Genomic DNA, 24900 nt, shown 5'->3' on the forward strand with positions numbered 1-24900 from the left:
CTACTTCACTTTCATGCCAGTAATGAAAGGAGGTGTTATTTTCTAATTGCTGGAAACATTTGGAGTTTAACATTTAATTAAACGCCACATTTTCTCAGATCAACATTCGTCGGCCACAAGCCTTGATGGAGGAATTAGCCTACTTTGTAATCATTAGTTGCGAGCAAGCACACAATGGTCTTCTTGTCGTCTTAAGCCAGCAGAGCCTGTGTGCCTCCGCGGCAGGTTGGCTAAAGCCAGCGAGACATTGTTTGTGTAGCGCTGACCCGCAGCAATGGAGCAGCAAAAAGCCGTCCCGGCCGACCTGAGAAGAAACTGAGAAGGAAAACTAAATCTTGAACTAAATTCAGTTGGTGGAGGTCATTTATCATTACAATAGTGTGAAAAGCACAACAGGAGACGATAGATCTGCTTCCTGTCCACTTTCTATTCATCAACACACATCCACATCCTTTCATCAACACTTCCTGTCAATAATTGCCTTATGGGGACTTTTTGTCGATGCTGGTATTAGGGAGTACAAAGTGAATTATTTTATGAAGAAAATTATACAGATTCCTAAAATGCCGTCATCAATTAATCCTTAATTACAAAGAAATGTACATGAGGGTTGATATTTCACAGTTTAACCACAAAGTTTATTTTAAGTAACTATAAATGAAAAAAATATATAGAAAAAACACTTTTTAGATTGTTTGTTTTACATCAACAAACATAAACGCAGATAGTGATATGTCTGATGTTTATTGGAGATTAGTTAATAAATAAGGATATAAAAAGTGTGATACGATAGTTGATTTGTTTATTTGTGATGTCAACCGACAATTAAGCTTTTTGTTACCATCTATCCCTTATTATTATCTTTCTATTTCATGTAAAGTATCTCAAACATGTATCCACTAGATAAAGACTAAACACAATGATTAACTGTAACGGTTGTATTTTCTTTTACTCTTCAGCCTAACATCGGGCGTCTGGGCATCCCTCATGGACCCTCTGGAGAGAAGGTGGCTGTGGTTGCAGTGGACGACTGTGACATCTCCATGGCGATTCGCTTCGGGAGGCAGATCGGCAACTACTCCTGCGCTGCCCAGGGCACCCAGACCGGACAGAAGAAGTAAGCTCTTCTTTTTCTCTTTCTTTTCATGCATCTTTTTCTCCCCTGTCAAACGTCAGGTCTGGACCACTTAGATACTTATAGGACAATTTTGTACCTCGGAGGCCACAATCGCCTCCATTACACCAGATTACCCATCTCTCTTTTCACCACCCTCTCCTCCTTTTGTATTTTAATCTGTGCACTCATCCTTGTGGTATTCCTGCTGTCAGACATGGCCTCAGACAACGAATAGCTCCTCAAAACACGGGCTTAAAATGACTTACCGTGCGTTTGCCAGAGACTAATTGATTTTTATTTCTATAGCATGAGACATTTTTACTTTAATGAGTCTTTTGAAGAGCTAACATGCTGGGGCACATTTAGTATGCAGAGGGTGGGGACACAGCGCTTCAAGGGGAGATAATGAGGTTACATTCTTTCTGGAACTTGTTGCACAGGTAAAAGACGCCGAGAGGAGTTCAGAGGTACTGAAACTGTGTCTCGCCTGAATTTGCAATCATACGGTACATTACAATGTGATGTAATGTGCTGCCTGAACAGTTTCACTTTTAGAAATGCATGTCACTAACACAAAGGCAGGAATCACTTGGCTTTCAGTGCTGGGAAAATCTTTTTGTGGTTTGTTTTCACATGATTTCCGTCTTGTATAAGATACTTTGCCTTACGTTATAACAGGCTATTGTTTTATTTTCAGATTTCGGATATGAGAGAGGCATCTGGTTAATTCTTCTCGTCTTACAAAGTTTTTAATGACATGTTTCTGTAAATACTTCACTTGTGAAATTTAGAACTAGAACTAGAAATTAATTCACAACCTAATACCACTGGTGTTGATCCATAAGTCTGGATTATTAATAATTTCACATGCAAATTGTCACATAAATATTCTTGGGGAGGTATTTCTAAATTAAAACAGCTTTGAAATCAGTAGCAGTTTGCAACAGAATTGATTTATTTAGGGATTTAATTCTTTAATTCCTTAAAGACTCTTCGACTAAGCTCCACATGCTCCTGGTCACAAAACACTGTTGGTACTTTACTGTACATGCCCACAATTTATAAAGTCGTACTTTGAACATGTTTTTGTGCAGCGTTGCTTCACATTAAGTCTCACAAAGCCTTGTGGCTATTGATGTTGAGGGGCTTGTGGGTGTAAGCAGCTTCCTCCATGACCTACTGTGTAGATCCAGACTCAGTCGTGGTGATGGTAGCCCTTAGCCTTGTGCCAGCCTTAATCCTCAGGAAAAATAACTTTATTTTACAAATGTCAGTCATGCTAAGGGTTGATGCTTTACCTCGGTCGCCCTTTCTGGGGTGAAGTGGGGACATCGATGGGTTGTTACAGTCTAGTCGGTTACATTTGAATGTAAAATGTTTTCAAAGTGTCAAAATATGGGTTTGATCGTTGTAGACCCTAAATCCAAAGAATTACTCTGCAAAATAAATCAGATTGTTTGTTTTTGTTTTGGACGCTATTCTGATTTACTGTCTGTGTTGTCTGCAGGTCACTGGACTTAACAGGCCCGTTGTTGCTAGGCGGCGTTCCCAACCTCCCCGAGGACTTCCCCGTCAGGAACCGAGACTTTGTGGGCTGCATGAGAAACCTCAACATCGACAACAAACCCATCGATATGGCCAGCCACATCGCCAACAACGGCACCACAGAAGGTTCGACGTGCGGCCATTCAAACCAAAACGGTTCACAGACTCTGAACATACACTACACGTACAGATTAAAGACATACTTGGTGAATACTTGGTGAACTCTGACCCTTGTCATTTGGATATTCGCTTCTTATTTGCGTATGTGTGATCCGGGCCCTAAACCACCACATCGTTTGTAGGTAGGCGTGTCTCAGGGTGTAGTTAGACTTTAACAAATTATTATTTGTGTGTGTTCAATATCCAGGTTGTCCGGCGAAGAAAGACTTTTGCGCAAACATTGTGTGTAAGAACGGAGGAGTGTGTGACAACAAGTGGAACACCTACGGCTGCAACTGCCCAACGGGTTATGGAGGCAAGAACTGTGAACAAGGTAAAAGATGCACCTGTGTGTGTGTGTTAGTGTGTTTGAGAGGGAGACAGAGAGTGTGTTTTTCATTTTCTAGTCATTAAACATGAATTATCTCTTTAAATAGAGTCAAAAATTGTCTGGGTTTGCTAGCAGTAAGTGTATGGATCTCGAGGACTTCCAGGAAATGGTGTGAGCACGAGAGATCAACTGGGATAGTGGGATAAGGAACTCCTCCCTTGTCTCATTCTGATTCATGCAGCAGTCACAATAGAAAGTCAGAGTAAAGCCCCCCCCCCACGTGCTGCTGTACAAACACACACACACACACACAGACACACACAAACACACACTGCAGTAAACCCATAGCTGTCACAGTTGCCACCTCAGCAGCCATGTGACAAGCGGCTCATGTTACAGTGTGTGGTCCGATTGTATACAGTTTATCTGAAGCCACACGTGCTGAAAGATTGATCAGGACTTAAGCAATAATAAATGTGTCAGGGAACATAAAATCATCACTTCCCAACAGTGTTGATATTTACCTCCATCTTATGTTCTCCTAATGTAAGGCGAGAACTTTGATTCCCCTCCTTCAGGGCGAGCTTCCAAACAATATGTGAAGGTGTGAATACCTCTCGCTGCCATCTCGTCTATGAGGTAGCCGCCTCGGCAGTGCCAGCCTCCGGTATCCGGTTTCTGAACTGGGCCCGGGATCACAGCGGCCTGGGAAGAGCGTTTTTGGCTGCTCCGCCGCATTGTTGACACGTTTGGTTTGAGGCACCGTGCGACCTCGACGCCACCGCACGCGAAACAAGGGATTTGTCGTCATTTATTTTTCCACTGCCAAACGCATCCAGACTGGAGAGACGCTTTTCTTTGTATTCAATCAGAAGAGGTTTCAACTGTACAGACAGATTTTTTAAACCAGGGAATGAGATGTGTCATGCTAACTGAAAGCCGGGCTATGTATAAGCTTACTATACACTGGAAATAGGTCTGCATGCTCACGGGTGGCATTAACTTGTTATGACAAGTAGAGTTTAAATCTCTGGACTGGTGTCAAACAAGGTGGTGTAGCAATTAAACGTGTTCAATGTCAGTCAATCTGGGGACCGTTTTTTGGAGTCATCACAAAAGGAATCATGAAAGTGGATATGGTACTCAATGTAGGGTCTAATTTGTTTCTGGTCAATGCTGTCCTGTGTCTGCTCTCCCATCCACAAACTGCAGCTCTGTTTGAGCTTCACCCTTATCCGGAAGAATTTAAAGACTCAGATTACGACCACTAACCAGCTTTATGCCCAATTGCCTCTTAACACTATTCCAAGAAAAGATGTGAGGTTTGAAAACGCTAAATAAAGCCATTTGTACACATGAATTTTGCCTTTTGTCATATGAACGAACCAGCGGGTGATGGTTCAAGTCAGACTCGTCCACTGAAATCACTGTTTTATTTTGAAGAGGAATGTTTTGTTTTAAAGTCTTGAAGAGGTTAAAAGTTTTTGTTTTAATGCAAACAAATAAGAGGGGGAAAATCTGCTTCACTCAACATATTTTGCAGGTTGTCAATAAGTTACTATTCAAAGGAAACTCTGTATGTGTCCTTAATTGACGTTCGCAGGTTCACAATGAAATGTATTTTTTTCATTTAGCCCGTTGCAAAAGTAATCACATATTTTCTGTCAGCCACAGCAGACTCATAGTTCTAGTGCTAATTAGCAGATGATAGGACACTGAGGGGTTGGCTCACAGAGGCCCTCTTCCTGCCTTCTTCTTCTTCTTCTTGAAAGAGTAAATGAGAACCGAGAAGTGGATGTTTTTCCTTTTACGCCGCACTAAGCTTTTAGCAAAGTGCTCCGACTAAAACGGCTGCAGCTACCTGCGAAGGGGAACAAATATGTGGTTTATCTCTTAATTGCAGCTTTTGTGCGCCTGTGTTTGCGAACGCTTCAGTTTAAATCTATGCCCCGAGGAGCCATACAGTGTCTACGCTGCAGATTTTGCAGGAGGAAACACAGACCGTATGCTCTGCTGAAAGGTTGACCCATGGTGTGTACGAGTTCATACATATAAACCACCTTGTGTCTGCATCGGATATTGTGTGACGTCTGCAGACATTGGATTGGGAGTAACAAACCATACAAATTCATCATTGTTACCTAACTCTAAATACTTTTCCGTGACACTTCTGTATAATCTCTATAAATGAGAAATTCAGTGGGTGCAGATGACTTTATTTTCTAAGTACAAAGCTTTTGGTCTTTACTCCAATAACCTCCATTGTGTTGATTCTTTCTCTTTTACTGCACCCAAGTGGATAATTATGTGGGATTTCACAATTGGCTGTTCCCTCTGCGAAATTCTGAAAGCTTGTCCTGTCCTGTGTAAAACTGCCTCTCAGCAGACGTCTGATAATTTTTCGGAGTTACACAATTGTCTCTGTTTAAATATAGCACCGTCTTGCCCTTAAAAGTTATTCATAGCACCTTTAAACAATTAACACCAATCAAATTCTTCTGTCCTGTCTTTCCCCAGTGATGCGGTCTCCCCAGTTCTTCGACGGTCAGGCGTTGGTTTCCTTGAGCGACCCGGACATCACCGTCGCTGTTCCCTGGTACATGGGCCTCATGTTCCGCACCAGGCAGCCCTCTGGCACCCTCATTCAGGCCAACGTCGGACCCTCCTCCACCATCAACCTCATGGTAAGATGAATAGCTTATTGTTAACGGAAATGCCAGCAGCTTCAGCATATGGTGCAATATTTTACAACTTTTTTACAATTTCGCGTTAATATAGAGTTCCTTGTCAATAAATGTAATCTTCCCCATCGCCCAGGTGAGTGAGCAACAGGTCCGTATGGAAGTGTGGCTGAGGAAGCAGCTTTTGGCGTCGCTGAGCTTCCCCCAAGTTCGGGTCAATGACGGAGAGTGGCACCACTTGCTGGTAGAATTGAGGAGTATTAAAGACGGCAAGGACATTAAATACATGGTCACGGTTTCCCTGGACTATAGCATGTACAAGGTAAAAGGCAAATTATAGTAAGAGTTGTAAACGTGCTGCATTAAGTTTCGAGCATGAAAATGTATAACTTTTTCTTTCTTGCAAATCTTTGTTTATTCAGAAGTCAGTGGAGATTGGTAACGAACTGCCAGGTTTGAAGCTGCAAACTCTGCACGTTGGAGGTTTGCCTGGAGAAGGAAACCATGTCAACAAAGGATTTGTTGGCTGCATACAGGTCAGTGTGTGTGTGAGTGTGTGTGTGCATATTTCATTTGTTTAGCAAAAAATTGTCTGAGAAATATTGCGGTCTTCAAAAAACGTTTTACTCTTTTCTTTTCTCGTCCTTCTTTCTCGTCCTATTGCCTCCACTCTTCATCATTTTGTCCTCTCCATCAGGGTGTCCGTGTGGGTGAGACATCCACCAATGTAGTCAACGTGAACATGGCTCAGGGCCTGAAGATCCGTGTGGAGGACGGCTGCAACTTGGACGACCCCTGCGACTCCAACATCTGCCCCGACAACAGCCACTGTAGCGACGACTGGAGCACGTACACCTGTTTGTGTGACTCAGGTAAAAATACACACATGCATCAACACAAGTACTTTTATAAAGTGTTTATTTCACTCAGTATATTCATTTCTCACTTTTTTTGTCCATCCAGGTTACTTTGGTAAGGGGTGTGTGGATGCTTGTCAGCTCAACCCCTGTGAGCATGTTTCCTCCTGTGTTCGCAAACCAAGTTCCTCCCATGGATACACCTGTGAATGTGGACCGAACTACTATGGCCAGTACTGTGAAAACAAGTAAGGTCACCTCCTCTCTGTGTATGTGTCTTTTCAGATGCTTTCAAACTTGCACTGAACTCTGGAGGGATCATCTGGAGTTTCTCTGGAGGAGGTGCATGTGTGAACGTGAATGTTAGAGTGAGATCCCTTGAGTTTCTCCGCGTAGCCCCTTAGTCAATGTGAGAACACAGCAGGGGATCTTCTAGTCTGCAGGATTCACTGCAAAAGAGTGGGTGTTTTGATGAGGCTTCTAACGCACGCTGGACGCAAAAACTAAAATATAAATAAAGAAAAACAAATATCTCCAAATAAAAAGGCGGAGCTATACACGTGCCTATACACGTGCCTGCAAACAAGTGTTCTTTAATGAAATAATTGAAAATTCTGGTTTTAAAATCAAAGTTATTACCAAATTCGTTAAAAGTCTGCAGGCCCCATTAAGCTTTGCCTCCCAGCACTGCCTTCTTGCAATTTTAAAATGTCCCGGTAAAGACACTTCAGGATATTCCTTCAAATCCTCATTGAAAGACATTTGAAGACAGAAACTTTTGGGCCCAATGATCCCTCCAAGACATACAGGAGTCCTTCATATCCAGATGTTTAAAATAACCAGACTAAAAGTGGACTTTGCCTTCCTCTGAGACAAAGCCCACTAATCCTCTTTGTTGTGTTAGGCCCTTGCTCCTTTCGTAATGTTGCCAATGTCCTGAGTCTCTGAGAGCAGCTTTATTAGTAAGTAATCCGAGCTGGAGAGAGTGTGTGTGCCTGTGTGTGTGAGGAGACGAAGACAAAGAGAAAGAGTGTGAGATATCAAAAAGAGAAGAAATTAATGTATTCATTCAGAGAGAGGTGTGTTGGCCTGCACAGTCAGCATTGTCATACAGTTCCCGTGAATAAGCCAACCCTGATTGAGAACTAGTCATTTCCTCCCTTAACCCTGACCCATCTAACATGCATCACTTCCTGTCTGGAGCAGGATGTGGGATTCCCTCTCCACACCTCAGTGATCCTCCATAGGTGTTTAGTCTCAGTTGCCTCATACCGGCGCTTGTCCCCTATCAGATCACATCACTCCACCGGAGATCCCATCTCTCTCTCTCTCTCTTGGGAGAAAGGAAGTCTCTGTGTGTTGAGTCACACTTGATTCACTGACTTCAAACTGTGGAGGCAGTTTATTCTAGATACAGGCCAGCACAAGACGTTTAGTGAGAGATAAAGTTAACTGATAGGAAGTAATCAAATTTGTACATGCTAATACCAAGTCACCAACATGTTGAAACCTGATCAAGCATCACATTGAATATACAGCAGATGTAGTGTGTTTTTTGTTGTCTTTATCAACTTATTCTCCATAGCTGGTATAAAGAGCAGCTGGAGGAAGAAGATTTTTCTTATTCATTTTGTAATTTGAATAAAAAATACAAATCTGAGGCTGCATGCGAGATTAACCTGCATTTCTAAAAGAATAAGTGCATTAGAGCTTGACTGATTTATGGGTTAGAGAATAAATTTGGCTGATATATCGGTTTAAAAATTTAAAAAAATTTGTTTGTTTTCTTGATTCAATGGTTTATTTTTCCATTTTCTTTCATTACTTGTGTGTAATTTATTCTTACTTATCTTTAAATTATCAAGCCTCAATTACATTTCTGTGTCATAAGGGTCTTCAATAATTCCAGGTTATATTTTCTTTCAGTTTAAAGGTAATAAATATATGTGTGTGCTGAGTCTAATTCAATTTGTCCATGTCTTTCGATGACAGAGTGGAGAAGCCGTGTCCCCTGGGCTGGTGGGGCAGTCCCATGTGTGGTCCCTGTAACTGTGATACTTCCAGAGGATTTCACAAAGACTGCAACAAGACCTCAGGAGAGTGTCGCTGCAAGGTACAAACACACACAACATGAGATTTCACCGGTAAAAAGGGAATATAAAAGGGTTTGCATCGTGATTAAGGAGAATGATTAGAATAAAGGTTAAACAGGACATTTTTGTGGAAACAATGTGGTGTGGTTTGACATGTAGCTCCAGAACTCATGAATTACTGAACCATTTATCTAACATGACTTATTTTCGCTTGCACTTCTTTAACATGTCTCAGTGTCATACCGTAAGCATAGCTTAGTGCTGCTGTAAGGAAAAACTACCTGGACTCATTTCATAGCTGCACAGATGGCGCCTCAAAATATCTTAATGTCCTCCGGCTCTCTTTTAAAGTTCTGAATATTTCATTTGTGAAACGCGTCTTCTCGTCCCACAGGACAACCACTATCGTCCCGAGGGCGAGGACACCTGTTACCCCTGTGAGTGCTTCTCAGTCGGCTCTGAGTCTCGGACGTGCGACCCCATCACCGGACAGTGCCCCTGTAAGGGAGGAGTTATCGGTCGTCAGTGCAACCGCTGCGATCACCCCTTTTCTGAAGTCACGACCTCAGGATGTAAAGGTATTTGAATTCATTAATTTTCCGAACGTAATGTGATATTTAACAATTCTTTACACCTTTTTTGCAAGCAACGTTTATATTATCCTAAACAGGAAATTGTGATATTGAAATCAAAACCCTTGGTTGTTAAGGTTAAGTTAAAAGTAATAAAGAAGAAGCAAAATTACGCTACAGCCGTTTCAGCCAAGAATAGAAATATATAGACAGTTCAAGACAATATCAAGAAAAATTGAAATGCAAAATATAGGTATTAAATGAGTAGTATACAACATAAAATCAAAAATAAAATAATTAGGTTGTAAAAAATATATGCACTATAATACAAAATATAAAAACAAGCCAACAAAGGATATATATATACAATAATACATGATACACAACAAAAGATAACTTAACATAGCTTGTCCATAGCTGTTCCAAAAGGCTGACCAATCACATACTTAACACGCTGTTCATGGGAAGTGAAACCATCCATGAAGGTCAGATATTTATGACAAGGACAGCTTCGGGTGTATTGGGTGTATTATTCCTTTAACTGTTCCGGTTCACAACGTGTACCCGGATGAATTGATGAAGTGTCAGGGGGAGACAAATGGTGTCGCTCACATCTGCCGGTGCTGCAGTCGAGCTAACTTCTCTGGCTTTGTTGCCGGCCAGCCAAGCAGAAGAGGCGAGTCTGGCTTGTGGGCAAACTTGGCAGCGGCCGTGCGCACACACAATACAGTAGAGATGAATGGAGGACAAAACCGCGAAGGCCCGAGAACAAATGTCAATGTCGTTACTGTTTGACCCAATTTGAAGCTCTTCCACGCCTCGGAACGTGCTCAGACTTTGAATGGAGCTGGATGTGGTTCTCTTTGTTAATGACAGATGTTCCAAATCAGCGGGTTTTATTTGTTTGATATGATTTCAGATATGATAGTTTCATGTGGATATGCTTAAATGAATCCTGACACGAGGAATTGACTAAGGAAAGTGGCGGGGATGAAAAAAAGAAAAAGTTCTTTGGTTATGTTGTGCGGGTCACTGAGATGTAACCATGCATGGCAGGCCTCATACCGATCTGTCAGCTCTGCAGCCCAGACGACAGGATGCCTCTCGAAAAACTCAGTTAATGTCACCACAGCCTCTGATGATGACAGATGCTCTCATGGTTTAGAAAGAAATTACCCTCAAGGAAAAGGAGAGTATGGAAATGTAAAAAGTGATAATTTATCATTATTATATTAATAATTTATTATTTATTTTTATTGAAAACTCAAAAAGGTTTTCACATTTCCAAAACGGGCCATATTAAACAGACTTGGAGAAGTTATTGGTTACTCCAGTGAATTAGCTACAGAAAGAGAATGAAACAATGTGGGACTGTCCTGGACGTTTATTAACTCAGATATGCTGAACCTCAACATGGTTTGCTGCTTATGCAATAGAGAGAGCGGCGCTGGCCACAATTCCCTGTCCGACCCACTCAGATAAGGAACTGAAGTTTCATCCAGGCAACAACAGCGTATGTAATCAGCGTAAATACAAATCTTACTATTGTCAGTTGTCTTTATCTTCTTGAACCTTTCTTGAACTCGACTGTACCTTTTGTCAACGGAACTACTTAGCTAATACAACTCTCATTGTTTATTTGGAGTTGTTGAGTGCAGTTGTTGCCAGGTAAATATCACACATTGGCCCCGTAGCCCCAACAAAGACAGAAAGTCCTAAATTTGATAAATAATTCTTTAGTTTCACGCAATTTACACCAGATCGGGTATCCACACTCTATTGTGCAGTGGCTCTTTAGGATTCATTTGTCAATAATATCACTGTGTTAGTTTGTGTGGCTGTTTTTTTGATTGTGTGGAAGATGTAACCAGAGCCCATGTCAAGTTTTTCTCAATTAATTCAGGTTCAGTTAACGATTTAACTTCTTAAAGGGCTAATTTTGTCTGACGTCACACCACCTGAACCATCTACTCTCCTTCTTTCCTCCACAGCGGTGAAGATGGGCTGCCCCAAGGCGTTCGACGCAGGCATCTGGTGGCCAAAGACCAACCCTGGCCGGCCCGCGGCCATGAACTGTCCCAAAGGATCCATTGGTGAGTGCTCTTGAAGGTGGAGTTTGTGACTGTGGAGAAGGACACCCCTCTCTTCACTGCTCCTTCAGAACCTCCGGCTTACACATTCATACACACGCATCGCCACTAAGGTGAAACACTGATTTCAACAAACATTAGCATTAAAACCCTCTGATGCCATCTGCATAGTGTGGGGTAATTATTGTTTTCTCTAAAGCAACTTAGCATGAGGCAACCAATGGTCAAAATTATATCAAGGTCAATAACAAGGTTGAGGTCAAGTTGTATTTGTAGGGGGTAATATGACATTTATCAGTTTTTATGCTAAAGTATTCTGAGTTTTTGTGTCACACCAGTTGAATTCATCTGCGTGTGTCTGTCTGTTTGTTCTTGAGTGACTATATATTAAGGCATATTCTGAAAAAAACTGTAATGAAGCTCCCTGATTGGTCAGTTAATCCAGCAGAGCCTTTCTCTCCCGAAAATGTTTAGTTTTGAATTTGCAGAGAAACCCCATGTACATTTACTGAGAGAAATACCACCCCTCCGCCAGCTCTGTGTGTGCGTGGGTGTGTGTGTGTGTGTGTGTGTGTGTGTGTGTGTGTGTGTGTGTATGTGTGTATGTGTGTGCGTGCGTGTGGTTGAGACGAGAGAATGGAGGTGAACTCACAACTTGAGCTCGCTGACCCGTTCTCAGTACAGCGCCATCACTTTCCTTGTTACAACCCCTTAGTAACCGCCATCACCATGGTGACCCCTTTTGTCATCCGCCCCCAACTTTCCCCACTGCCCTTCAGCCTCTCCGGGCTTCAACTGGCAACTCCTTTAGCCATTTCTTCTTCTTAACAAAAGCACGAGAAGCAACTTCCCATTTGGATGAAGTCTTGACAGATTCAGATTTTCAAACATTTTTAACTGTTTAACTTCGGCACATATTCTGACCAGTTTCTGATCACACATGTGCTTTTACTATAAAGAGCACAGCCATGGTCTTTTCCATCAGAAATTTTGACTAATGTCTTTTCAAAGAATCTTTTTAAGACAATACTACACAAAAATAAAAGTATAGATTATAAGATTTCTTATAAAAAACCCTACAGCCATAGTATGCAGTTTATTTTATTAGCTCAGTCTGTATCTGTTACCTACATCTAGCAACCTGAGAGGAAAAACCCAGGACGTAAAGTAGTTTTTTAAGTATATGGTTCTCTGTGTGAGCATGAATTGATTTTTCTTTCTCTGTTTTTTGTATTTTCAGGCACCGCCATCCGCCACTGTAGTGAGGAGAAAGGCTGGTTGTCGCCCGAGCTCTTCAACTGCACTACCGTCACCTTTTCCTACCTGAAGAAGCTGGTGAGTGCAAAATCAACTCTGGTCTTTCTGTAAGTTTAATTCAGAGGTGCACGAAAGAGCACAGAGAAAAGTAAATATCAGTGTTTTACACCTGCTGGTTGGTTAACATATGACTTCATCTGTTCTCAGCATTGTCTTCAGTCAAGTGTAATTTGATCAGCAGTCTATTGGAGGTTTTTCACATATTGTGTTGGAACCTGAACCTAATACTTTAGTCTTGAACTTTCTCAAAGTCTCACTAATCCTGGAAATGACCAGTTTCTGTTCTGTTTCACTGCACCCACTCAGCGCTCCTTCTCGTTCTCTTTTCACCCCCACCCTCCCTCCCTTCCTTCTTTCAGAGCGACGACCTTCGGCGCAACAGCTCAAGGATGGACGGCGAGCAATCCAAGAACATTGTGCGCTTGCTTAACAGCGCCACCAGCAACACCCCGCATTACTACGGCAACGACGTGAAGACGGCCGCCCAGCTGCTGGATCTTGTGCTGCTGTACGAGAGCCAGCAGGCGGGATTCGACCTCACCGCCATGAGGGACGCAGAGTTCAATGAGGTAGAAAAGAAAAGTGTCTGGATATAATAATAAACTTAGATTTAATGACTTTTAAAAAGTTTTTAAAATGGATCGGACAGATTTTCACTTGGAAAATAAGTTAAAGCAATGCTTTTACTGAGCAGCAGCGCCCTCTGCAGCCATAAGTGGGGTTTATTTATGTCTAGCGCCATGTTTGACCGATAAGAAATTTTCATTTAGAAACTGAAACACAACTGAACATTGGATGTTACCCTTGATCCTCGGCTTCCTGAACCAAAAGAGCTGCTTCTGTAACAATTACACCAAACTCTGTTTAGAAATCTTAAAAGTGTCCAGAAAGAATATTGGAGAGAAAAAACTTTTTTGAATGAATTGCTGGTCTTTTTAACTGATTACAGTTCAGCATTTCTTTTAATCTTGCTGGGCCTGATTCTGGTAATTTAAGCTGCTATTATCGGAGACGGTAACCGCTCACCAAAGTTACAGTTCATGGAAGATCAGGCGTTCAGGATGAGGAGTGGGAATGAAAGCAGATCAAGTCTCCCTTTTCCAACACACACAATAGGACGTGCTCTTCAAATTTCCCACTCATTATACATATTTATATTTTTATCCAGAATTTGGTGCGAGCGGGCAGTGCTATCCTGGATCCTGAAACCAAAGAGCACTGGGAGCAGATCCAGAAGACCGACGGCGGCACGGCACATCTGCTCCGCAACTTTGAGGACTACGCCAACACGCTGGCTAAGAACGTCAGGAAAACCTACCTGAAACCCTTCACCATTGTTACGGAGAACATGAGTGAGTGGAAGATTAGAAAACTCGCTGTGGGACAAACATGTTTCACGGTGTCGCACCATGCTCACAATTTTCCCTCTTTGCCTGTTTTCTAGTTCTAACCGTGGACTACCTCGATGTGTCGGATCCTGAAAGGGCGACGTTTCCTCGATTCCAGGAAATCAAGGAGACCTATCCCAAAGAGCTCGGGTCGTCCGTCCACTTCTCCCAGTTCCACTTCGGCTCCCAGGACCACAGAGGTACAATAAAACCACACTAGTTTCATAAGTCTAGAGAAACACACTTGATTGAAACAGCATTCTCAGTCAATCACTTTATCTTTCCATCTAACTCAGCTGAACCCAGTCCGGCCCCTCCGACTCCGACGGACCCCCCTCAGGAGGAGGACCACACAGTGTCTGATAGGAGACGCCGACACCTCGAGCCCGCCGTCCCTCTGCCGGTTGCCGTGGTGATAGTGTACAAATCACTGGGAGAGCTGCTCCCGGAAAGATACGACCCCGATCGCAGGAGTCTGAGGTAGACGATTGAATTTGATCTATAAAGTACTTTCAGGCTTTAAGTCAAAATGTTCAGACCTACACACAGTTCCATGTCGACGTGCATGCTTTTGTCAGACTCTACTCTCACTTTCTCACATACTCTGCTGGGATTAAATGTGTAAAGCAGTCAAACAGATGAAGAGTGATACTAAACAGAGGCCAAAAGAAAGAGCCCACACTCTGTCTGAACTCTATACTCACTATAATTCATAATGTTCTGTAAACTGTTCTAGAGACCCCACATCACATTTCCTCTTTGATGTTAAAACAAATCATATTTACTTTGAGTGTGTTTGAAAGAGCCACCTTATCACTGCCCACGTAGGCCTCTGTGATACTGAGAAAACATTGAGTCGGGGACCAAAAAATATGATACTGAGACAAGAATGGGACATTAACAAAACGATAAGATAAGATAATAAAGTGTTTTCAAACTTCTGGGCCTCCTGAATAGACTGTATGTAGCTCCCCAAAAGGGAGGCAAAAGCACCTTGACCAACCCCTGGTGGCTGGTGGCAGTATAATTCATGATTGGTGAGCGCATGTTATCCAGGGAAATGGAGAGGCGTCGTCCATTTGTATATACAGGCTATGAGTCTATGGTCTGTTGTGAAAACTTGCTGAAGCTCAGTGTTTAAAAACTGTATTGTGTTTCCAGGCTCCCAAACCGTCCAGTGATCAACACGGCCATAGTGAGCGCCACAGTCCACAGTGAGGGCACGCCTCTCCCACCCACCTTGGACCCCCCCATCACCCTGGAGTACATCCTGCTGGAGACCGAGGAGAGGACCAAGCCTGTCTGCGTCTTTTGGGACCACTCCATTGCGTAAGTTGGACTTTAGAGACTTTCAGAATCTCACAGATAAACTTTTGCAGGGTTAGTGGATGTAGCTATGTTTTTTGATTCTCCAAGCAGTCTGTTGTACTTTTCTACATTCCTGATTTTGGTGCACATGTGTGCGTTGGTGTCTAGGATCGGAGGAACAGGCGGCTGGTCTTCTAAAGGCTGTGAGGTGCTGAACAGAAACAACAGCCACATTAGCTGTCAGTGTAATCACCTGACCAGCTTTGCTGTGCTGATGGATATCTCCAAGAGAGAGGTGCGTCCTGAAAACCTTTGTCTCTGCTGCTTCATCGCTTTATAAAAAGTTTCCTTTGTATGGATTTCCTGACTCCACGTCTGAATCTCTCTCCGCAGCACGGTGACGTTCTCCCCCTGAAAATTGTCACCTACACCACAGTGACCGTCTCCCTCACCCTGCTCCTCCTCACCTTCATCTTGCTGTGCCTCTTGCGCCGGCTCCGCTCCAATCTCCACGCCATCCATCGGAACCTGGTGGCAGCGCTCTTCTTCTCTGAGCTTGTCTTCCTGTTTGGCATCAATCAGACTGACAATCCGGTGAGTGTGTTTTTTTCTTGGACACAAACCCGTCAGATGGACTCATGTTCGCATTCATCAGCACCACCAAGCATGTTCCAAACCTGTTCTTTGAAGGGATTTAAATTGAGTGTTATTCAACACTATTATTTATACCAGAGTGGATATTGCTACCCTGATGTTTGCAGAGAATTGAACTGTCTGCCTCGGTGGTTTTATCGAGTTTCCACTTGTACCACTTGTATTGGCAGAAGGTGGATGTTTTCAGGTGTTATCCTTCCATTACTTTAAGCTTTTTCAACTGTTTATTAAACACACTCAGCTACAGTATTGAATTTCAGTGCATTCAAGTGTTACAGGTGACTCAGGGATATATGCTTACCTCTGCCATGGAGGTTGTGTTTTCACCCGTGTTGGTTTGTTTGTTACACAAACTAACCTGGAAGAATTTTCACAAAACTTGGTGGAAAGAGGCAGAATGGGTCAGGAAAGATCACATTCCATTTTGGTATGGATCCAGGTCAGGGAGCAGATCCAGCCATTTTATTCACTTTCTTTAATATTGTGAGAGAGGGGACGTTTTTTTAACATTTTCTTCGATTGGGTTGGATTTCTTGAGTGATATATAGAAACAAGATAAAAAAGATGACATCCAGGGAAGATTTATGGAAACAACACAGACTGCAAAACAAATACAGACACACACCAGTTAGTACATTTTCCTGTGCTTGTGGTGCACTTTTGTGGAACATGAAGCGGGAAAACGATGTCTCTGTGTTTACTGTATTAAACTGCCAGGCATCCAAAAATAATTTGTTTGGCCTGCGGGCTGCCGTCTAACGTCTTGTTGACAGGGGTTTACCACGCTCAATGGGCCGAGGATTACATGAGAGGCAGTCTTTATATGACAGATTATGTGTTTGGACGATCTACTAAAGACTATATTAATTAGGAATCCACTGGTTGCCAAAAAACTTTTTGAACAAAACCTGATATAACCAGTTTATTTTACTGTCTAAGTTTAAAATGTTTTTAAAAAATGTCTGTCTACTGAGCTGATTAGTGTAGATTATTGCATTCATAATCTATTTTGGAGTTAGGTCGGTCACAGAAAAATGCACACACACATGCGCACTCAACATACAGTTAAGGATCAAACAGTGTGTTTGATCCTTTAGACACACCTGTACAGCTACACACACACACACACACACCTCTGTGGGCCAGTAGCGGAGGAGACGTGCTGTGACTGGTACCTGTCTCCAGAAACAGGCCCCGGGGTTGAAGACCTCGGCAAAGGTTTCCCAAAACGACTCCTTAGTTTTCACTGGATGAATCTCTCACATGTCTGCTACAGAAAACATCATTAACCTCTTAATTGACAGGTTTTTCTGCTCCTTCATTTTGAGTGCACTGGGGTTTGGAAGGTCAAAATACTTGATAGCTCTTGGGGGAGATGTAAAAAACAAGCTCTTACGTCGTAAAAGTAAAATATTTGAAAAATGTGAAAAGTGGCTTTTTGAATTTGATAGTGACACGGATGCCACGTTCGCCTGTGGAACTTAATTGTTGTTGTCATTCAGACACACTTGATGAGGTCTTTAGCTTTCCTTAGCTACTGTGTCTCCTGAGGTTCAAGTCTTCAAAATAAGACACATGCAAAGTAGCAATGCTTTCACGTGGTGTCGGAATAATCTGAAACATTTGTTCCAGTAACTGAAATTTCATGTGAACGCCATCTCAAGTTGCCAAACTGCTGATGTTACTTATAAACCAATTAACGTAGCTTTGCTATTAAAATTTAACTTATTTAATGTTACACTTTTGTGCAAACTGTTTTGACTTTATTTGTTTTTATGATAAATGTGTATAGGTTTTTAATTAGTTTTATTATATTGTAAGGAAGTGTGAAGGTGTTTTTTTAAACGTTATAAACACATAAATACCAACTCTCTTTTTGTAAAGTAAAGTAAAGTTTATAAACCAGAAGAGTCACAAAATCAACAGATAGAAAGTAGGAGAATAGCAGACAGATCGTTATTAATTTGATTAAATTTTTCATCTCTTCTTTCACAAGTTACACAATCTCCCTTTGAAACCAATGTGTCAGCTCTGAGTCGTCTGGCTCAACCAGATGTTTACAGTCGTTACACAAAGACGTCACAGGATCATCAGATCCAACTGTCAATCCTGAACCATCATCATGGGTAAAAGCTGCTGAACGCCAGCTGTAAGCCAGATGTTTGGCTCTGACCATGACAATGGAAAAAAGTCAAGAATAAGCTTATATCATAGACAATACATCAGTGGAGGCTACAAGCTAACACTTTTAATTATTTATGTCTAGTTCTCATCATATTTGGACAAGAGACATAAAAGTAAATCTATCTAGACAGCATTCTGATTCTTCCAATACAGAGGAGATGACCTATTCTTTACCATCCATAGCATAATATCTCTGTCCGAGTCCGACCACCAAACCAGAATAAAAGATTAGGAGCATGTATGTTTAAAGGTTCCAGGGAATCTGCGGGAGTTTTGTCTTGTTTCTGGGACAAATGTTCTGACTCACAGTGTTTTGACTGGGAATGGGGGGACTGAGTTACACGCTGCGTTATCAGCACCTGTATGAATTGTAGAAGCCAAGTCTGCAGGGAGTTCTTTGAGAAAGAGGTTTTCATCTGTGGTTTTCCTTTGCTTTTTTTGCATATCTGAATTCGTAAGTGTGTTTCTGTGCAATGTGCAAGCACATCCTTGTGTGTGTGTGTGTGTGTGTGTGTGTGTGTGTCAGTACTGTGGAATGCTGTCAGTGTGTGCCCAGGGCCATCTGCACAATGATTTATAACCCTGTCAAGGTAGTCTACATCTTTCTTTCTCTCTCTCTGTCTTTCTCTCTCTCTCTGAATCATTGCTTCATTACATTAGTTGGTGAAGTTTGGCATAAAAAACATTGAGATATAATGCCGAAAGCCTGAAAGTATTATTTTACCCATCGACTAATCTGTTTATACCTTTTTTGACATCGTGATTCGTTAATAGGTCTATTTAAGTGCTGGAAGGTCGAAAAAAACATTATCATAAGTTAGGTGACATACAAATAAAATCAAATAGCTTGTTATGACTGCCAAACAGCCCAGTATTTATAACTGTTTGATACACAGTGGAAAACCGCAAATGCTCACATTGAAGAAGCTCACAACCTGTTCCTGAATGGATGAACTCACTGAGTGGTTCAAAATAAAGCAGCTTCTCTTATTGCTCTTAGTCTGGCTTCCATCAAAATGTAAACACATACTTACAGATCTCTGTCTCTTCTCCCCTCCTCTGCGTCTCCTCTCCCTGCAGTTCGTGTGCACGGTGATCGCCATCCTCCTGCATTACTTCTACATGTGCACCTTTGCCTGGATGTTCGTGGAAGGGTTGCATATCTACCGCATGCTGACCGAGCTGCGCAACATCAACCACGGCCACATGAGGTTCTACTATGCCATGGGCTGGGGCATACCGGCCATCATCACGGGTGAGGCCCTCACAAACACAGACACACACACCCACACCGACACACTCACAGATACAAAGCAAATGAAGATGGCAGGTTGTCAGGGAGATTCATGCTGGGACTTGTCTCCTCTCTTTAATCCTCGTGGGAAAATGAATGAACAAGAAACGGAGGAAATTTCAAAGACTGAGACAGACATATTGTATCGTGCCTTGTTTTAGAAACATACAATATAGCACAAAAGTATTATGCGTCTTTTTATTTTTTTTCTTATTTTTTTCTTATTTCTAGGATTTATTTTAACCAGCCCATATCTCCAATTAGTCACCGTTCTTCAAGCCTGTCACTTTCTACATATTTTATTGTTGTAACCCATCTTGTAACGGATCAAATGCTTTGTGATGTACTGACATGCTTGATTGGAGACCAGCAGAGCTTCACCTGATCGGAATTTGGATTGAGAAACAGTGCGAGACAGACGCAGCGCTAAATACACAGAGATCCAAGGGAGAAGAAAGTGCAAATGACAGCGATAAGGAAATAAAACAAACAGGCATATCCTGGAATTGTCACCTTGTGTTATCAAACACATACGTCAGGGAAGTTTTTGAAATAATTTCGGAGAATAATACTGTGTCTGTTTGTGTGTGGTCAGGTCTGGCGGTAGGTCTCGACCCTCAGGGATACGGGAACCCAGACTTCTGTTGGCTGTCTGTCCACGACACACTCATCTGGAGCTTCGCAGGACCCATCTTTGTTGTCGTCCTGGTATGTACATGATCTAAAGTCGTCTGCACGCAGCTCAACACGGAGCAAACTCTCAAAGCATCAATTGTCTCGAATTAATTTGAAAACAGATGTGATTTGAAATGTATAACAATGTGAATAACCTATGAAATATACAGCGAAAGATAGATACAACTGTGTGTATTGAAAGAAAGTGTAATAAAACAAACTTTCTCCCTCATCTCCTCCTTCCTCTTCAGGTGAACATTGTGATCTTTATCCTCGCTGCAAAGGCTTCCTGTGGTCGCAGGCAGAAAGCGATGGAGAAGTCAGGAGCGATGTATGTTTCACTCTCATATAGGACACAACACGTGCATGTTCATTTAACATTGGCATCTTTATTTTGGAAAGAGCAGCAGCGTAAGTCTCAGGAATCTCATCGTGTGTGTGTGTGTGATTCGCTCTTCAGCCCTGCGCTCCGGATGGCCTTCCTCCTCTTGCTGCTCATCAGCGCCACCTGGCTGCTCGGCCTAATGGCAGTCAACAGCGACGTGATGACTTTCCACTACCTTTTCGCCGTCTTCAGCTGTCTGCAGGTAACACAGGGTTGATGCTGGACCTCTCAATAGAGATTCTGCTCTCATTCTCTATTCGTTTAAACACATGCACAGAGGTGTATCCCTCCCCATTCGCACGCTGCCGATCTAAAAAATGCTTTTTTTTATCACAGGGAGTCTTCATCTTCTTCTTCTATGTGGTCTTCAACAAAGAGGTGAGGAAAAACCTCAAGAACGTGTTCACGGGGAATAAGAGCGTGCCCGACGAGTCCAGCACCACGAGGGCGTCTTTGCTCACAGTGAGTGATCAGACACACAAACACGGTGTATCCTCCCCTTGCAGTTCATATCACAGAACGCTGTGTGCCATTCGTTTGGGACTGTTATTTTAAATGTGCTCAAACTCGTTCCTCCATTTTCAGCGTTCTCTCAACTGCAACAACACGTTCACAGAAGACGGCCAGTTGTACCGCTCGGGCATCGGAGAGTCCACCGTGTCCCTGGACAGTACGCTCAGGTCAGCTAAGAGTCGCAGCAGCTACCTGGCTTACGCGCTCAGGTACAAAACGCTCACTGACTGCATGGCTGCTTTTACTACACTGCTGCACCACGTGTGTGTGTGTGTGCAACCAAGCATGTTTATTTTTGGACCTGTTTCCCTTTCTCTCTCTGGTTTTCCTTAGTCGTGCTTGCCACGCTTCTGTCGATGCATCAGATATCTCACACATACTAACACATTTCAGGCTCCATGTTTATGCCCACATGCTTGACAGTCACCCTCTGTCACCCTGTCCTTATTCCAAGCTCTGTTCAAAACTGGGGATAAATCAAGCGGCTAAGTTTCTCTACACTTTTGTTATCTCTGCTTCCATACATGAATGCTGCCACATAATGGCACCTGCACGGAGATGTTATCGGGTTTGCATGTAAGATGAGGCGAGCTTTGCCAGCGCATGGTGCATGGCCTTGTTGCAAAACGCCCTACAGACATACCCGTACCTACTTTCACACTATTCATCCATTGTGTTACATTGTTGAGTTTTGTGTGTTTTATTTCAACTTTGATCATGTTTATTTTGATGCGATGCATAGTGTTGTTGAAGTGAACATTTTATGTTATGCACACTTAAAAACGGCAGTAGTAACTAGGAGGAGGGGAGCAGCAGACATTTAGGCTAAGAATGTTTTTTAATGTTTCAGATCAAGCTGTGTAGTTTACAAGAATTCAAATGTTTTAGTCTAAATTACAAACTGCATATACATCAATATCCTTTCTTCAACACACATATTAAACTGCATCAGTCTCAGGCACTTCTAAACTGTAAATATGTATCATTTATTATAAAACATGCTGTAGCATGTCCTTCTTTTACTTTTTATTTATTGCATCTTTTAAAGAAACTTAGGTTGTAAATAATGTCAAAAACCAAATGAGTGTCATAGATTTTTATTAGCATGTATAAATCTTCATTCCTTTCTTTGGACTTTCTTAATCAGCACCTGAGCAACAGCACAGGTAACGTTGACAGGTTGAGATATAGCCCTCCCACGATCGAGTGGCTCCTCATCACAGGCTAATCTCCCCTGTTTCAGACTATCACAGGCGTGTTTTCATTGCAGTGGGGTGGTGTTACATGTACCTGGTGATTTAAAAGAGTTTTACAGAATCAAGTTGAGGTCTGACTGTGCGCCTTGACTCATAAAGCTGTCATCTGGGTAATGCGAACTGACACTGGGGTCAGTAAGAGAGCAAAAATGCTGGGGGCGAGCAATGTGGCGTGCTGTCTATCAGAGACTGAGTTAGGGAAAAGGGGAGAGGCTAAGGAAAGGAGGGTATACACACACACACACACATATGTATATAGATATATATATATATATATACACACACACACATCGTCCCTGGGGCTGTTGGCATGTTTGCAGCTGCTTCCAGGAGAACAACCGTCAGATAACCAGAGTCTCCGGTATCATGTTTTTCCTCCAGCCAAAATCTCAATCCAACCTGGAATAAGCAGGAGGAGATGACTGAGGAGTTGAATCCTCATCATTTGTAATAAATTATGGACCAAATTAGGGAAGATTCAATAAACAATTTTTCATTGATGATCATGACTTTAACCTGATGCAAGGACACCTAAACCACCTCTTATTTGTTATTGTCCTCTTATTTGAAGCCAAGAACAGAGGCAGATGTTTGTGTAAAAGTTGTCTCAACCCTCAAGTTGGGGCTTGAATTTATTTCCAGAGACGCTGTACTTCCCCCCTCTTTATCCTGTTTTATCTCAACCTCTTCTTTTTCACTCCCATTTCTTCCACTCCCTGTCCTCCTCTCCCTTCCTCGCTGCTGTATCTGTGAAGGGAGGAGACGGGTCAGAAGCCCAGCGGCTCCTCAGGAGCAGCTAAAGGACGCACAGATCTGGATGGACCCCTGTTTCATAGAAACGGTACCAAGGGAGATGGTGAGTTTGCCGTAGTTTTTCAGGGGCTTGTATCAGATCAAAGTTTCTCAGCTGACTAACCCCCCCCCCCCTCCCCCCCAGACTCGGACTCAGACAGTGAGCTGTCAGTGGACGAGCACAGCTCCTCCTATGCCTCCTCGCACTCCTCCGACAGCGAGGACGACGACATCGACGTCAAGCCGAAGTGGAACAACGAGAGGCAGCCCGTTCACAGCACGCCTAAAGGTATGTGTGGTCCAAAAGAGGCTAATGGTGAAGCTCAGTCAGTGGTTAGGGAAGTACTCTAACCACTGACTTTACTGTTACTTAAATATTCTACCCTCCTTTATGAGATAAGCAACGATTTGGCATTTTTTATGTTTCCGTGTTTTTTCCGGAAATAATTCAAGGATCTTGATATAAAAAAATATCTGGAATGTTTGGGGGACTGATATAAGAGTCTGGCATGTTGGGCCTTGGTGGAGGTATGCTCTCTTCTGCTTCAAATATGTATCTTTCCCCCCCCATCAGTGGATTCAGTGCCGAATCATACAAAGCCCTACTGGCCCACAGAGCCCACCACAGCCAGCGACAGCGAGGATCCAGCTGGGGCCGAGAGGCTGAGGGTGGAGACCAAGGTGAACGTGGAGCTGCACTCGGAAAATAAGCTCAACCACACCGGAGAAAGAGAGAGGGAGTCGCCCCAGGAGAGAGACAGACAGACCACCAGTAATGCGAGAGACACAGCCCCACCTAGCCAGCACAACAGCAACCATCAACCGGAGCAGAGAAAAGGTAAGAGAGAAAAAGTCAATTGACTTCAATCAAATTCATTCATTAAGATAATTGTTTAACCGTGGATCTGTTTGTCCAAACTCAGGCATCTTAAAGAACAAGATCAGCTACCCTCCTCCGCTCACCGACAAGAACATGAAGAACCGCCTGAGGGAGAAGCTGAGCGACTACCACTCCCCCACCATCACCTCCCCGCCCCCAAACAACAACAACACAACGTCTTCCCCGCCTCCGTCCTCCGTCAACATCATGACCCCGTCTTCACGGCCGCCCTCGCTGGCCTCCAACGACGGTGGGCACCCTGGCAACCACGAAAACAGCTCCCTCATCAAGCCGCCCGTGGCCCCGCGGCCGCAGGTCCCTGTCGGACCCCCGCCGGCGGGCATCTACCGGGAGACCAACGGGGGGCTGGCCATGCACTTGAAGTCAGGGACGGTCAACGGAGACAACGAGTCAGACTCAGAGTAGGTATTGTTTGAGTGAACAATGGCAGCTGGCCCCATTGTGTGGCCTAATACAACATGAATAATAATATAGCTGAAGTGCTGAAGTGAACCAGCTTGTGAAAATTCATTTTCAGCAACCATTTTGAGGGGAATTAAATTATGTCAACCCTTATGCATTAAGAGTTCAACATTTTGAAAACTTATTTAACTTATTAAACACTTCTTGCTGAGAAAATGAATACCCATCTCATGTCTGTAAAGCTGTTTTCAGACAGAACTCCAGAAAATTGTGTTTCGACATTTTTTCCGGACTATTAGAACTTTCTCAGTCGTATCATGTAATGAAAACGCAGCAGGAGATTGTCCGAGTCGGACACGTGTACAACAACAGTAAAATGTCCTGAA

The 24900-nt window shown here is 42.9% G+C and overlaps 1 protein-coding gene across 1 annotated transcript in view; it reads left to right on the forward strand.

Moving 5' to 3' along the window:
* celsr1a (cadherin EGF LAG seven-pass G-type receptor 1a) overlaps positions 1 to 24900 on the forward strand; it is an 82964-nt gene that overhangs the window by 56204 nt on the left and 1860 nt on the right. The window contains exons 7-35 of the mRNA XM_062382991.1: positions 960 to 1117; positions 2625 to 2788; positions 3030 to 3155; positions 5670 to 5836; positions 5970 to 6155; positions 6256 to 6369; positions 6531 to 6705; positions 6797 to 6938; positions 8683 to 8803; positions 9178 to 9361; positions 11347 to 11448; positions 12686 to 12780; positions 13122 to 13331; positions 13931 to 14114; positions 14207 to 14350; positions 14447 to 14630; positions 15312 to 15479; positions 15627 to 15753; positions 15852 to 16052; positions 19377 to 19551; positions 20186 to 20298; positions 20517 to 20596; positions 20726 to 20852; positions 20987 to 21112; positions 21236 to 21372; positions 23175 to 23275; positions 23357 to 23500; positions 23786 to 24049; positions 24135 to 24513. Coding sequence (XP_062238975.1) covers positions 960 to 1117; positions 2625 to 2788; positions 3030 to 3155; positions 5670 to 5836; positions 5970 to 6155; positions 6256 to 6369; positions 6531 to 6705; positions 6797 to 6938; positions 8683 to 8803; positions 9178 to 9361; positions 11347 to 11448; positions 12686 to 12780; positions 13122 to 13331; positions 13931 to 14114; positions 14207 to 14350; positions 14447 to 14630; positions 15312 to 15479; positions 15627 to 15753; positions 15852 to 16052; positions 19377 to 19551; positions 20186 to 20298; positions 20517 to 20596; positions 20726 to 20852; positions 20987 to 21112; positions 21236 to 21372; positions 23175 to 23275; positions 23357 to 23500; positions 23786 to 24049; positions 24135 to 24513 — 4598 coding nt within the window. The remainder of the gene's footprint in view (positions 1 to 959; positions 1118 to 2624; positions 2789 to 3029; positions 3156 to 5669; positions 5837 to 5969; positions 6156 to 6255; positions 6370 to 6530; positions 6706 to 6796; positions 6939 to 8682; positions 8804 to 9177; positions 9362 to 11346; positions 11449 to 12685; positions 12781 to 13121; positions 13332 to 13930; positions 14115 to 14206; positions 14351 to 14446; positions 14631 to 15311; positions 15480 to 15626; positions 15754 to 15851; positions 16053 to 19376; positions 19552 to 20185; positions 20299 to 20516; positions 20597 to 20725; positions 20853 to 20986; positions 21113 to 21235; positions 21373 to 23174; positions 23276 to 23356; positions 23501 to 23785; positions 24050 to 24134; positions 24514 to 24900) is intronic.

The sequence above is a fragment of the Platichthys flesus genome, chromosome 23, assembly GCF_949316205.1.
Source record: "Platichthys flesus chromosome 23, fPlaFle2.1, whole genome shotgun sequence".
Lineage (NCBI taxonomy): Eukaryota > Metazoa > Chordata > Actinopteri > Pleuronectiformes > Pleuronectidae > Platichthys > Platichthys flesus.